General features: G+C 44.8%; 1 protein-coding gene across 3 annotated transcripts in view; it reads right to left on the reverse strand.

Annotated features, from left to right (window-relative positions):
- Positions 1 to 14580, reverse strand: part of CFAP92 (cilia and flagella associated protein 92 (putative)) — a 336768-nt gene that overhangs the window by 186021 nt on the left and 136167 nt on the right. For all 3 annotated transcript variants that reach the window (XM_085624842.1, XM_085624841.1, XM_085624843.1), the window contains one exon: positions 1967 to 2098. In XM_085624842.1, coding sequence (XP_085480968.1) covers positions 1967 to 2098 — 132 coding nt within the window. The remainder of the gene's footprint in view (positions 1 to 1966; positions 2099 to 14580) is intronic.

A 14580-nucleotide genomic window follows, 5' to 3' on the forward strand; every position in this document is an offset into this window, starting at 1 on the left:
CAATGCAACCCACTGGGAATCCAAACAGCGTAAAACACACTGTGTGCATAGCTACTTGCGATTTTCTAATAGCGAATCGCAAAAATTTGTTATCAGGAAATCGCAAACTCAAAGCTACCTACATCTGGCCCATAGTTCTATATTCCTCCAAGTTAATTCAAATTCAGAGATTTCAAATTCTTTTCTAAACATGACCTAAATCCTTAGAATACTTCTCTGAGTTCAACTTCAATTTCCTAACATGCTTTCACAGAGAAACAAACAATCTCCAAAGTTTCCACAAATTCTGGCTGAATTCCACTGTCAGAGGACCACCCTTGTGAAGTCCTCTACGGTATTAGAGACCGTGATTATGTTATTCCATTGTGGTTCCATTGAAGATTCGTTCAGAAGGGAAGGCCCTTGGATAGAAGCGGGCGCCGCACACCTCGAGAAAGTCGTCCTGCGGATTTGGAGTGCACACCTAATATAATCACAGTCTCTAATATCGTAGAGGACTTCACAAGGCTGGTCCTCTGACAGTGGAATTTAGCCTCATCCCAGGGGATTATACCGACCTGGCCAATCCCATCATTCATGGTTGTTGAGCCTGTGATGCCGGTGCGGCACCAGGACTAGGTTGCCCCCCCCTCGTCCTGAAGAAGACTCGCAGCGGAGGTTTAACTTACCCTCTACACACCAGTCGAGTCGAAACGTCGACGCTCCCCACCCACAGAGGGCCTGTATCGTATTTCTCCCCTTCTTGCGATGTTGCATTTATGCACTTATAAAGAAACTGTATAAACATGATGTAAATATCTTTTCTAGGACAGGCCACTTGATACTGGTCTTATTACCAGGTTGTTGTTATAACCATTTAAAATGTGTGTACTCTTAAACTAGGGACTTTCACCTATCCCTTTTCATCATGAGCACAACCATCCCTCTAAACCCCCCCTATCTTTTCGAGCAACCTTCTGCATCTTTTCAAAATGGCAAATACATTTTGATTACAATTCAAGTATATGGAATAAATATACTGAAACTTAAATAACCTTTTGGCGCTCTTTTTCCTTTTTTAACATTAATTGTACGCCCTAAAGTTTCTTAAATACTGTTTCTAGGTATGTAGTTTCAACTTTATATGGTATTGATTACTTGTGTCTGGCTAAAATTGTGGACACAAGCAGGAACTATTGTAATTCATTTCTTCCTTGAGCAGTCACGGACCATTTCTTCATTCCAGGATCAAGTCCCAGCATTCGCTCAACATCCTGTGATTCTTGTAAAGTCACTTAATCTGAGCACCGAAAAAAATGTACCCTAGTGTAATGTAATTGGAGGAGATTTCTTGCTACTCAGGGCCACGGTTATCCTTAGTACAGCAGGTACAATGGCATTGGGGCCGAGGATTGTGACGGGCTCACCACACCCAAATGATGGGGAGCAGAGCTTCTTGGTTACCTTATGTTTTTGTTTGATGAATGTGCTATTTTACAAGTAAAACACACAAGATGATGGACGGAATGTTGCACATTGGCAAAACATTCACCCCCAATCACAGATCTGGGTTTTTTACAAGTCCCACATTTATAGTGGTTTGTACGGCATAGAAAACATCTCCCTGAAATGATCTCATAAGCCCCGGCCCCTGCGCTAAGCCCTGCCCCTCCTCCAATTCTTGCCATAAAGTTTTGGAGGGGGGGGGCCTGACTTCAAATCATGTTATTTGGGGGCAGGGGGGCACATTTGCACATCACACCATCAGAATCTAAGTTAGATGGTGCAGATCAGACAGAGTCGGTGCTACTATGATCCATGGATGTTTTGACCATTGTAAAGAACCTGAAAGTAGCTAGCAGTAAGATCATTTTGAACAGAGATAATCTTGCGAGCAACATTGACAACATACACCTCTCACATAAGAAATTGTGCAACAGAGTTTTTCATTGGAATAATGTTTCTCACGGCTTAAAAACTTTCCTACCTGTTACTCTGCCATAGGGAGTTTCTTCTGGTGAAGATAATGGATTCAAGTCTTTGAGACTAATAAAGCTGTGCGGAGGTTCGGTATTTTCATACAGTTTTCTTTGTTTTAAAACCAAATAACTTGTTCCCACTTCAAAAAGAAAAAAGAACAATGTATTGTGAAATGATGATTTGACTGACGAGCGAACATATTTTGTTTCTAAAACCATTATAAGCATCATTACAGTCGTGATAGGTTTTATAGCTATATTTTAAAGAAAACATTCCATTCAAGATGTCAAACATGCAAGTATGCTAACACAAAGATGCTCAATGTGATTAGATGTATTAGGGAGGCGGCACAGAAAAGGCTGATCAAATAGATGCTAGCTTGTGATTGTCTGCCACCCATGCTTTCAAACCACATACTAGTGAGATCCAGCAACCCGGCCTGCTGTGCTTAATTTGAGGCGGTGGTTTCCAGTGCTCGGCACTGGCACATAATTGTCAGCAATGGCTCTAGTGACAGTCCACCTCATTGCGGCGCTGTCTGAGATGTGCACAAATACTGTGGGGCATATTATCAAGGGAAACATCGCCGCTTTTTCGGCACATAGCGATTTTTTTTACACCCTATTCACAAGGACACGCTTACAGGCGTTAGCGCTTGTTTCCTTGCGACTTTGCATGTCAGCGATCAATATCGCTAATGACATGCAAAGTAGGCGTTCCTGAGCACAACATGGGAACACTCGCTAACACTGCTTCGCGATATTTACAAGCCATGCAGCAGACCCGCGAAGCGATAAACATAACCGCGCTACCCGTGGTTATCGCAGGAATGTAACGCCTGCTTTTAAATTGACTTAGGCATACTGATAATGGGAGGTGGATTGCCAGGTTAGGTCCACACTCCCCTATCAGCAAGCTTCTCCTTAGCGCTGTGAAATCATCGCTGGATTTCACGCGCTATTCCTGATATTCGGCCTCTATCGCTGGAATTTCATTGCCTGTTAGCAAAACGTTGATAATACGTCGCTAACACGGAGATGTAATCCAGCGAAAAAGTAAATCGCGCTAAGTGCGATTTCTGATAATTATCGCATCTCCTTGATAATATGCCCCTGTGTATATTAAGTCAAATGACATTGAAAATGAATAATGCCAGCCTCTCACACCATTATTATAGCTTTGTGTGGCCTGAAATAGTCTGAATTGTCACACTTGTAGGAGTGCGATGGTGAGCTATTATGTTGGTACTGTCATTGGCAAGTCTGGCTGGGGCAACGCATGGTGTAGGCTGCAGTGGCCTTCCGAGAGGGGACTCGGCACTTAATTCTTCACAAATTAAGCACCGGTACCCTGTTTTATGCAGTCCAGCTGTGCAGAGCTATCAACTGTGTCCAGCAAACTCTCTAGTCCAATACAAAAAGTGAGAAAGAAACCCTCAGGCATGGTTCTCTGGCTGGAGGGCCTGCACACAGCAAGGCCTTGTGTTCAGTTTAAGTTCCACCTAAACCAGCTGTGCATGGCCTTGAGCAATGCCTAGTTGCCTCTGGAAGCAGGACTGGCCTACAGTCAGGCCCTGTCCCCAGTTTCTGATACCAGCCCGGCGCCACTCAAATCAGCTGCTCGTGATCCTTAGCCATGCACAGAAAGGAACATAAATAAATGCACATATGTTATTTTATACTTTATAAAGTGCATAGCTGCCCCCCTAAAGGGCTTCACAGCACTGGCCTGCTACAACACAGATAACCCTTAACAGAAACAGACCTATGCTGCAAACCAGGTCTTTGACGGCTTTCTAAGGCAGAAGTGATTGGAAGTTTCCTGTAGATATATAGGCAGGTTGTTCCATAGTACCGAACCTATCGCTCGAAAGAAGCGCCCTCACTTCGTAGCCAAATTGATACGAGCTATCGAGCTACCACCGCCAGATTTAAGTCTGCTGATCATAGAGACCTGATAGGGTGACATGGCTGAAGCTAGGACGACAAATTACACACACTCTGCTTGTTCAGAATCCGGTGAGCTGTACACAGAGCCTTGAACTCAATGCATTTCTCTATCGGAAGCCAGTGCAGTTTACAAAGTAGCCTGAGCCGAATTTTGGCAGGTGGAAAGTAATCTTGCCGCGGCGTTCTGAACAATTTGCAGCCTGTTTTTCACATACCTGGTGGCACCCAAATACAGGATGTTGCAATAGTTGAGGTGAGAGGTGATTAAAGACTGGATGAGCATACTAAGGCTGTCAAAACAGACAGCAGACAACACATTAACTTGTGGTTCTAACAATAGCATTTCATAAAACCAGACACCCAGATGTTTTACAGAAGATTTGGGCTAGGGAGGGGGCCCGAGCACACTAGGCCACCAGTGATTTTCCCATTCATGCCAATGTTTGCCTAACAAGTGAATCTCTGTTTTATTGACATTCAACTTCAGGCAGTAAGAATGCATCCAATTAGCAAGGGCGGTTATACAATTCTGAAAATTCACAGCACCGTCTGCAGACTCAACTGACGTTGATACAATAAGCCGGGTTTCATCTGCATAAGATATCCCAAAACATTTCACCACGCCAGCCAGCAGCTTTACATAAATGTTAAAAAGGGTGGGACTTAGGGCAGAGCCCTAAGGGACCTTCTTACCCAAAGTTCTCTTAGTAGATGAAAAAGGTGGAGATATGAAAGGATCGATCGCATATAAAAAGAAGAACCAGACCCATGCATCGCCCCGTACTCCTCCAATCTCGTGTAATTGCTATAGAAGCACCTCATGGGACACCGTATCAAAAGTGGCTTTTAAGTCTGATAGAATAAGCGCTGCTGAACCTCCATCATCAGTGGTTTGTTGCAGGGCGTTAGTCACTTTAGGAAGAGCAGATTCAGTTCTGTGGGCTGCTCTAACCCATTCTGCAAGGGGTGGAACAGCTGAAGCTTCTCTAAGAAGTCCACCAGAAGATTATTCACATGTTTTTACACCACTTCAGACAAAACAGGTAGGAGAGAGATGAGCCGATGGTTTTTAGGCAGGGCTGGATTTAGCAAGGTTTTAAAAAAAAAAGATGATTAACTTTGGCATGTTTCCACGCAATGGGCACCAGAGCAGTGGTCAAAGAGAGACTAGCTAGACAAATGTAGGAACGAGGTTCTCCTGAACTTTGAGCATCAATTCTGGTTTGATAGAGTCATCAGGGGAGCCAGACTTTACTTTGCACATAAGGGATTTAGAAGAGATAGCGTCCAGCAATTCAACCCCCAACAGCCCATCCCCTGAACAGTCTTTGGAAAAGGGCAACCAGCATCAGATCAGAGGATGTTACCAGGAAAATGTGCATTAATGTTGACTTTTTTTTTTCATAAAGTAATCCGCAAGCCTGTCACATTTCTTGTCGGACACTTAAACAGAAAGTGTGTTTCCTGTAGGCTTAAGCAAGCTTTGTACTATAGCATAGCCATTTTATGATAAACTTTAATGGCCCTCATATACATTTTTTTGCCGTGGCACTGTAAGATTTGCTCCAGGTGCGCTTGAGCACCTTACAGCACTTTTTTCCTCAGTCAATTTTGTGTCAAACCAGGAAGCAGAAGACCTCTGTTTCTGCTCACCAGTATGCACAGGAATAAGGTAATGAAAGCCAGATACTAACCAGGAGTTCATCTTCTGTACAGCTGACTTGATATTCGAGTCATGCTTAGGAATACTATCCTGGGTGAGATTACAAGACCTCTTAATATCTAATTTGTGCCATTGCCTTCCGATAACAGTTTTAGCTTCTGGCTGACCTGAAGCACTTGGGAATCTCAATTCAATGGGAACCATATATTTTGCAAATATCATCAGTGGGATCATACAAGTTTCTTTGCAGCTTCCTCCGCTATTTAACTCAATTTGTAGTTATTATTCAACCTTTAAACAATCTCAATACACTAGTAAACTCACCAGCTCACCTCTTGATGTGTATTATAAATGATTTCACAACCCATAGTCCATTTCAGTTTTGTCATGTGAGGTATTTAGTTGGGCAATTGAATAGATTTTCAGTTCCTTAAAATGATAAAATATGCAAAAACACAACATTCGAAATAGTCCTTGTGTACCCAAGGAATATTTGGAAATACCCCCGATTAAGTGAGTGAAATTTCTGAAGCAATTTCCTTACACAGATATTTACTAATTTCTCAAAAACAAATAGGCCAAATAGTCATCTAGTGTGATATAGTGCTTTATAATATATGGGCCCATATACTCTGATTAATCTGACATCTCCCATATGGATGCAATATATACTGGTGATTTTTCATAGGATTTCTGGTAAATAATATAATATGTACATTGCAAAAAAACCTGCACATTTCTTATATTTGTGAAAATTAGTGCACTCTCATCAATCAATTAAGGATCCAATTCTCCTTAGAAAAGTAAAAATGTTGTTGTGACTCAGGGAGGTTAAATAATTTATGACACCCGAAGGCCTTACATTTAGCAATTGGAAGGCTCTGCAGCTGGAGAAATTTTCAGAGTGCTCAATCCCTAAATTATCACAACAGGTAGAACAAGCATTGGCATTGCCAATAGGTCTCGCCTTTGGGACCTTATAAGTTTTTAGCTATGCAACAGTTGAATTTGTTGCACCAAGGATATTGTGCTGGATAACAAAACACTTATAAGGTCCCAGAGGCGAGACCTATTGGCTATGCCAATGCTTGTTTAAATTACTTTAAGCCACACTGCAAAGCATCCGCGCTGCTATACAGCATAGCTACAAAACATTGCTAAATCAAACAGCTCTCAAAGGAGAGACCTATTGGCTTTGTCAATGCTTGTTTATCGGTGTAATTGTTGACCTACTGGCCGCGAGGTTCCGGGGTTATCACTGTGTGTATGTATGCCATTGATATGTTTCCTAGTTTGCCTTATCATTTGTGGAGACCCGTTTTGTCGTTTATAGATTAGCAGGGGTGTGTATAGTGAAGGCCGCCCGTTGCCCCAAACATGGTTATCTTTTGTATGACAAAGTAATATATATTGACATTATGCTGACTTTTCCCTGATTCATTAAAAGCAACAGGGAGGGTCACAGCCATGCCTAACTTCCTTTTGTGTTGCAATCCATCGATAAAGGGCTGTAAGGGTTGTGAATACCTAGTACAAGACAGTGAGCTCCCAGTGCGAATTAAGTGAAAGCTAATAGCTAACTTTTGGGGAGGAGAGTACTGGAAGGTTGCAGAAACTACCACTAGAAAACTACAACACCTGGAAGGGTAGTGCGGTGACTGCCATCTCTCTCGTTTCTTGGCGCCCTCCGTCCTCATGCCACCATTCGTGCTCTCAAGGCTGCAGCCGTCAATGGAGCGGACAATGCCGCCGCGTCCACCCATGGGCAGGAATGCACAGTTGCAGCACAGCGACTGTGAGATTGCTGGCCTGGGGCAAGGGTATTAGAAACACACAGAGTAGACAAAATATGGCTGTGTTAAAGTCCCCAAACAGTTCATGCTTGCTATAACTGATCCTAGGCACGCTCCTGGCAGTTCCAGACGCACTTGTGCTAGAATTCCAAAACTAATAGAACATGCCCACCTCGCCCTTTACCCCACCGAGGAATGCAGTGTTCTCCCAGTCTAGAATATAACCCTTGCCTTGTTTGCTTTTGTGAGCGCCTCCGGCTCAGCAGCAGGCACCGTTTCTTGGCCAGACGCTGCTGGGAGGGATGGGCGGTTCTTGTGAGAAAATCCGTACAATATGTTTTACCCTGTGACACTAGGAGGGCTCACAAACACCCGAACAAGGCACAGAGCGGGTTAAAGTAAAGAGTTGAGTAATAAGCGACAAAGCTCTGCCCATGAGATAAACAGCTCTACCACTGATGGATGGCACACAGTCAAACTCTTGGCTCCGCTGTGCGTGGGGCAAGGCTCAAGAGTTCCCTAGAGCTACTGTATGAACCAAGCCATGACTAACTCCTCCCTGGTCTGAGTTGTTCTATTTGCATTTGGTGACTCTCGTCCTGTATGCTATATGGGCAAAACCTTGCAGCAACCAACTAAGAGCCGCATTACCAGTATTGCACATTTGGAGTGCAAAGTAGCAGATTACCATAAACTTTCCTGCAAAGAAACTCCTACCAAACATAGATAAGTGTGCGCGCCTCGCACAAATAGGGGGTGGGGGAGTGCGGCCGAGAGCAGGCTGCGTTTCCCTTGCTGGAGCGAGCGCGATAATTGCTACCATATGGCGCCACTCGCTCCCTTGAGGGAATTGTCAGATATGCACTCGTTGCCATTGGAAGCAATGCAACGCGTGCACGTTTTTGCCCGCAAAGCTGTGCCGATGACTTAAGGTCTCTTTCCTATGCAGCGCATGCGCGCTGCCTAGGCAAGACCTAAAAAAAGTCCAAGCCACCTCAACCACCCCGCTCAAGTTCCAGGTTAGTGCCTCACTTCTAAGCTTGTCTAAAAAAGTGAGATTCTGCCAAAGCGTCAGATTTCTAGTTAGTATTAGGCTTATGGTCTACCAATTTTGGTAAATGCTAAACTTTTTCCACTGTATGTACCACTGTGAGAAATAAGAAGCCTACTGAATATGCTGTCTAGTACTGATGCTAACCACGAATACATATATTTTTTTTAAATTCTTTTTATTAGTTTTAATAATAAAATCGCATACATGTTCCATATAATCTTCCAAATACTGGTCTAATACATCATCCCGGCTACATTGGAGAGTATAATCACAATCACAATATTTCAGTATCTCTCTCTTTATCATGACGCATTTCCAATTCCACCAATGGAGAAATAAATAGATTACCACGGTACGTATTCCATTTACCCCATTTCCTATCCCATTTTTTGTGACACCCTCATGACTTGAAGACTTCCGTCTGCAATCATGCACTTATCAAATTCTTTCATCTACATTTAGGGAGAAGGTGCTTCCATCATCCCCCCAACCTCTTGCAATTTCTCGCTTAAGTAGTTGGGTGGGAGGAGTTGGCCTAACGGCTAGGATGCTCGACCTCGGACCTGGGGAACTGGGTTTGAGTCTCGGTAATGACGCTGAACATCCCGTGATTCTGGGCAAATCACTGGGCAAATCACTTAATCTCCCCGTGCCTAACAAAATATGAATGTGTGTCCTCATGTAACGTAACGGGTGCTATGTAAAGCGCTCTGATACCTGATTGGATTCGGGTCAAGTTCGTGCTATATAAAACTCTGCAAAAAAATAAATAAAGTAGGGTGTACCCTAGTGTGGTCATTTGTTGTTCCACCTCTGTAAGGTCAGTCGGGGCCCAGATATTAAGGAGACCTAATTGCGGTGTGAGAAGTATTTCTTTCCCCAGGGCACTCTGGATATGCGTCGTGGCCCCCTCCCAGATTGGCTTTAACTCGGGGCACTCCCAAATCATATGATAGAAGGTAGCTGGTTGTTGGCAGCCCTTAAGGCAAAGTGTGTCTAGTCTGGCTCCTATCTTTACCAAGGTGACTCCTGTCATGTAAGTTCTATGTAAAATTCGGAGTTGTATCAATCTGAAGCGAGGGGTGATTGCTGCTTCTTTGGGGGACATTAATGCCGTTTGGTAGTCTTCATCGTCAATGGGCCCCATGTCTCCCTGCCATTGCTCTCTAAGTTTGTGGAATGTGTCAGGTAAATTATTGCAGAGCTTTTTGTAGGTTAGTGATATGGCTTTTGAATGTAAAGGCCCATCAAGCAGTCGATCTTCCAGCGGTGATGACTCTGGACAAATTGTTGGTGTTTATTCTTAATATAGCCTGCCTGGAGTGACCGGGCCTGCCCTTTCAGGACCACCTCGAATGCTTCCCATATGGTCACAGGCGAATCTACAGAGTCTACATTTTCTTTAAAGTAGTTAATGGTCTGTGTGTACATTTCTTTTTTAATATCAGGGATTTTTAAAAGCCAGGAATTTATGGTGATCGTGGTCCATGGCTGTTGTTCCCAGTGTGTAAATTCAACACTAACTGGAGAGTGATCAGAGATGCCCCTTGGGAGGGCATGGGGATTGTGGAAATTGCCAATATTAGCTGTATGCGTAAGAAAGTAGTCAATTCGGGGTGAACTTTTGTGTGCAATCGAGAAGAACAAGTTACTTACCTTCGGTAACGCTTTTTCTGGTGGATACAGTATCTGCCTGTGGATTCCTCACCTTGTGAATATCCCTGCGCCAGCAACATTCGGAAACTTTTGTAGCAGTCCACGCCGATGAGGTCGAAGACGACGTCACAGAGGAACAGCACCGCTCTCGACTCCGCTTACGTCACCGGCTCCATAAGAAGACCTCGTCGGCCTGATGACGTCAGTTCCGCCCCTTTTTACCGTGCCTTCGAGGCACACGGACGGACTGACAGCAATATATACACAGTATACACAGTACACAATATGCAGATCAACACACATAGTGTGGAGAATAAATAGAAAGGCAAAAGAAAGACACAATGCCTTTGACAGTAACATATACATTTTGAAATACCATCATTAGAATAGTAGACTAAAACATTATTAATAGAACCTTAGGTATAGAAGGATGGACAACGGGGAGGCGGGTGGGTCAGTGAGGAATCCACAGGCAGATACTGTATCCACCAGAAAAAGCGTTACCGAAGGTAAGTAACTTGTTCTTCGAATGGATACATCTGCCAGTGGATTCCTCACTTTGTGAATAGATTCCACAGCAGTCCCCACTCCCGGAGGAGGGTGTCCACCCTTCTATACCAGAAGGACGGATCGAGCAAAGTGTCCGTCCCTCCTCACCTCGGTGTCCAAGCAATAATGTTTTGCGAAGGTGTGGAGGGAGGCCCAAGTTGACGCCCTAAAAATGTCCTCCACAGAAGTGGAAGACTTTGCTCTAGTGGAATCAGCCCTTAAACCCTCTGGAGGTTCCTTACCAGCCAGGGAGTAGCATATCTTGATGCACAAGACAATTCACCTGGAAAGGGTGCGCTTGTGCATTGCTCTGCCTTTCCTGCAGCCAACAAAGCCCACGAAGAGCTGGTCATCAACTCTGATGTCCTTTGTTCTGTCCAGGTAAAAGCTCACCGCCCTCTTAGGGTCCAAGCGGTGAAGTCTCTCCTCCTTGGAAGGGTGAGGGGGAGGATAAAAGGTAGGGAGGGTAATGGATTGCCCCAGATGGAAGGGAGTTACCACCTTAGGCAAAAATGCAGCCCTGGTCCTGAGTACCATTCTTTCAGCATGAATGGTCAAGAACGGGGGTTTTGAACTCAGAGCTTGAAGCTCACTTACCCTCCTTGCCGAGGTGATCGCAATGAGGAAAACCGTCTTGAAAGACAACAGTCTCAAGGGACACTTATGTAAGGGCTCGAAGGGAGAACCCATAAGATAAGTCAATACAAGGTTTAAGTCCCATTGAGGCACAATAAAGGGAGTAGGAGGATATTTGTTGGTGAGGCCCTTGAGAAACCTAAGCACAATAGGTGATTTAAATAATGACGGCTGATCTGGCAGACAAAGGAAAGCCGACAAAGCCGATAAATATCCTTTTACTGTAGCCACAGCAAAGCCTTGCTGAGCAAGAGAAAGGGCAAACTGCAGAATGTTAGACAGACGAGCCTTCAAAGGATCAATTGACCTCTCTCCACACCAGAGTACAAATTTAGACCATCTATAGGAATATATGGATTTGGTCGAGTGACGTCTGGCAGACAGAATGACATCTACCACATCCGGCGGGAGAGAAAAAGAATTCAGGTTGCCCCGTTCAATCTCCAGGCATGAAGGTGTAAGCTCTGGAGGTGGGGGTGTAGAACCTGCCCCTCCGACTGCGAGAGGAGGTCTGCCCTCAGAGGGAGACGGAGCGGAGGGCACGAGGAGAGGTGGAGAAGAACTTTGTACCACACCCTTCTTGGCCAATCCGGGGCGATCAATATAACTTGGGCCCGGTCTTGGCGAAACTGCCGACTGAGACTGTCTGCACGAACGTTCAGAACCCCGGCCAGATGATTTGCCATCAGACAAATCTGATGGTCCTGAGCCCAGGACCATAGACGCAGGGCCTCTCTGCATAGACAAAGAGACCCTACTCCTCCCTGCTTGTTGACATACCACATCGCGGTCGTGTTGTCCGTCAGGACTTGAACAGACTGACCGCGAAGGGAAGGGAGGAAGGCCTTGAGTGCCAAACGAATTGCCCGTAACTCCAGAAGGTTGATGTGAAGCAACCTTTCCTCTGGAGACCAAAGACCCTTGATCTCCAGATCCCCCAGATGAGCACTCCACCCTAAGGTGGATGCATCCGTTATCACCGTGGCCACCGATGGTGGTAGATGAAAGAGCTTCCCTTGAGACAGGTTGCCCTCCACGCTCCACCAGGACAGATCCGCTGCAGCTTCTCTGGAGATCCTCACAGACTCCCTGAGATCTCCTTTGTGCTGATACCACTGCTTGCAGAGGCACCACTGGAGCGCCCTCATGTGCCAGCGTGCATGGTTGACCAACAGGATGCAGGAAGCGAACAGACCGAGCAGGCGAAGGACCTTCAGAACGGGAACGACCGCTCCGTTGTAAAATAAAGGAATCATTTCCTGTATGTCGAGAATCCTTTGTGGAGGAGGGAATGCTCGACACACAGTAGTGTCCAGTACCGCACCTATGAACAGGTTGCGCTGAGAGGGCACCAGGTGAGATTTGGGCACGTTTATCGAAAAGCCCAATTTGTACAACAGCTGAGTTGTATCCTGCAGATGATGTAGCACCTTCTCTGGCGACTCTGCTTTTATCAGCCAGTCGTCCAGATAGGGAAAAACTGATATCTCTGACCTTCTGAGATGGGCTGCCACCACTGCCATCACCTTTGTGAAGACTCGGGGTGCAGAAGTAAGACCAAACGGTAGGCCCGCACACTGATAATGTTGCGACCGGATGTATGTCGTTACAACGCACACTTTTACAACGCATGCACTTACAACGCATTTTTTACAACGCAAAATCCATTACAACGCATTCCATTACAACGCATGACACTACAACGCATTTTTAAAAACTACCTTTACAATGCATTTCATTACAACGCATACTACCTTTACAACGCATACCATTACAACGCATAATATTAAATTGCATTTAAGGTAAGTATTAGATAGTATAGGGGTAAAAATTACTTTTCTAACTCCAGGGGGTGCAACAGTAGGGTGAGTGTTGGATGGTATAGGGGTAAAAATTACTATTCTAACTCCAGGGGGTGCAACAGTAGGGAAAGTGTTGGATAGTATAGGGGTAAAAATTACTATTCTAACTCCAGGGGGTGCAACAGTAGGGTAAGTGTTGGATAGTATAGGGGTAAAAATTACTATTCTAACTCCAGGGGGTGCAACAGTAGGGTAAGTGTTGGATAGTATAGGAGTAAAAATTGCTATTCTAACTCCAGGGGGTGCAACAGTAGGGTAAGTGTTGGATAGTATAGGGGTAAAAATTACTATTCTAACTCCAGGGGGTGCAACAGTAGGGTAAGTGTTGGATAGTATAGGGGTAAAAATTACTATTCTAACTCCAGGGGGTGCAACAGTAGGGTAAGTGTTGGAGAGTATAGGGGTAAAAATTACTATTCTAACTCCAGGGGGTGCAACAGTAGGGTAAGTGTTGGATAGTATAGGGGTAAAAATTACTATTCTAACTCCAGGGGGTGCAACAGTAGGGTAAGTGTTGGATAGTATAGGGGTAAAAATTACTATTCTAACTCCAGGGGGTGCAACAGTAGGGTAAGTGTTGGATAGTATAGGGGTAAAAATTACTATTCTAACTCCAGGGGGTGCAACAGTAGGGTAAGTGTTGGATAGTATAGGGGTCAAAATTACTATTCTAACTCCAGGGGGTGCAACAGTAGGGTAAGTGTTGGATAGTGTAGTGTAATATTATGCGTTGTAATGGTATGCGTTGTAAAGGTAGTATGCGTTGTAATGGAATGCGTTGTAAAGGTAGTTTTTAAAAATGCGTTGTAGTGTCATGCGTTGTAATGGAATGCGTTGTAATGGATTTTGCGTTGTAAAAAATGCGTTGTAAGTGTAGTGCGTTGTAAAAGTTGCGTTGTAAAGGTTGTTCCCCGTTGCGACCCTACCATGAAACGGAGATACTTTCTGTGCGACTTCAGGATTGGGATGTGAAAATACGCATCCTGCAAGTCGATCGACACCATCCAGTCCTCCTGATTCAGCGCTTGAAGAACCTGAGCAAGGGTGAGCATCTTGAACTTTTCTTGTTTTAGAAAAAGATTCAAGATTCTGAGGTCCAATATCGGACGCAATCTGCCATCCTTTTTCGGAATCAGGAAATACCGGGAGTAGCATCCCTGACCCCTTTCCTGTTCTGGAATCACCTCTATCGCACCTTTCTGAAACAACTTCAGGACTTCCTCCTGCAGGAGAAGACGGTGGTCCTCCGAGCAAGCCCCTTGACAAGGAGGGTAATTTGGAGGGAATTCCCGAAAGGGAAGGGCGTACCCATTTTCTACAAGATCCAGAACCCAGAGATCTGTAGTTACAGATTCCCAATCTGGTAGAAAATGGGTAAGCCGACCCCCCACAGGATCAGCATGGTCCGGAATGGCGAATCTAGGGCTGCTTTGCGGTGGTGGGAGGGGCTGAGGAAGAG

Source organism: Triturus cristatus, chromosome 9 (assembly GCF_964204655.1).
Source record: "Triturus cristatus chromosome 9, aTriCri1.1, whole genome shotgun sequence".
Lineage (NCBI taxonomy): Eukaryota > Metazoa > Chordata > Amphibia > Caudata > Salamandridae > Triturus > Triturus cristatus.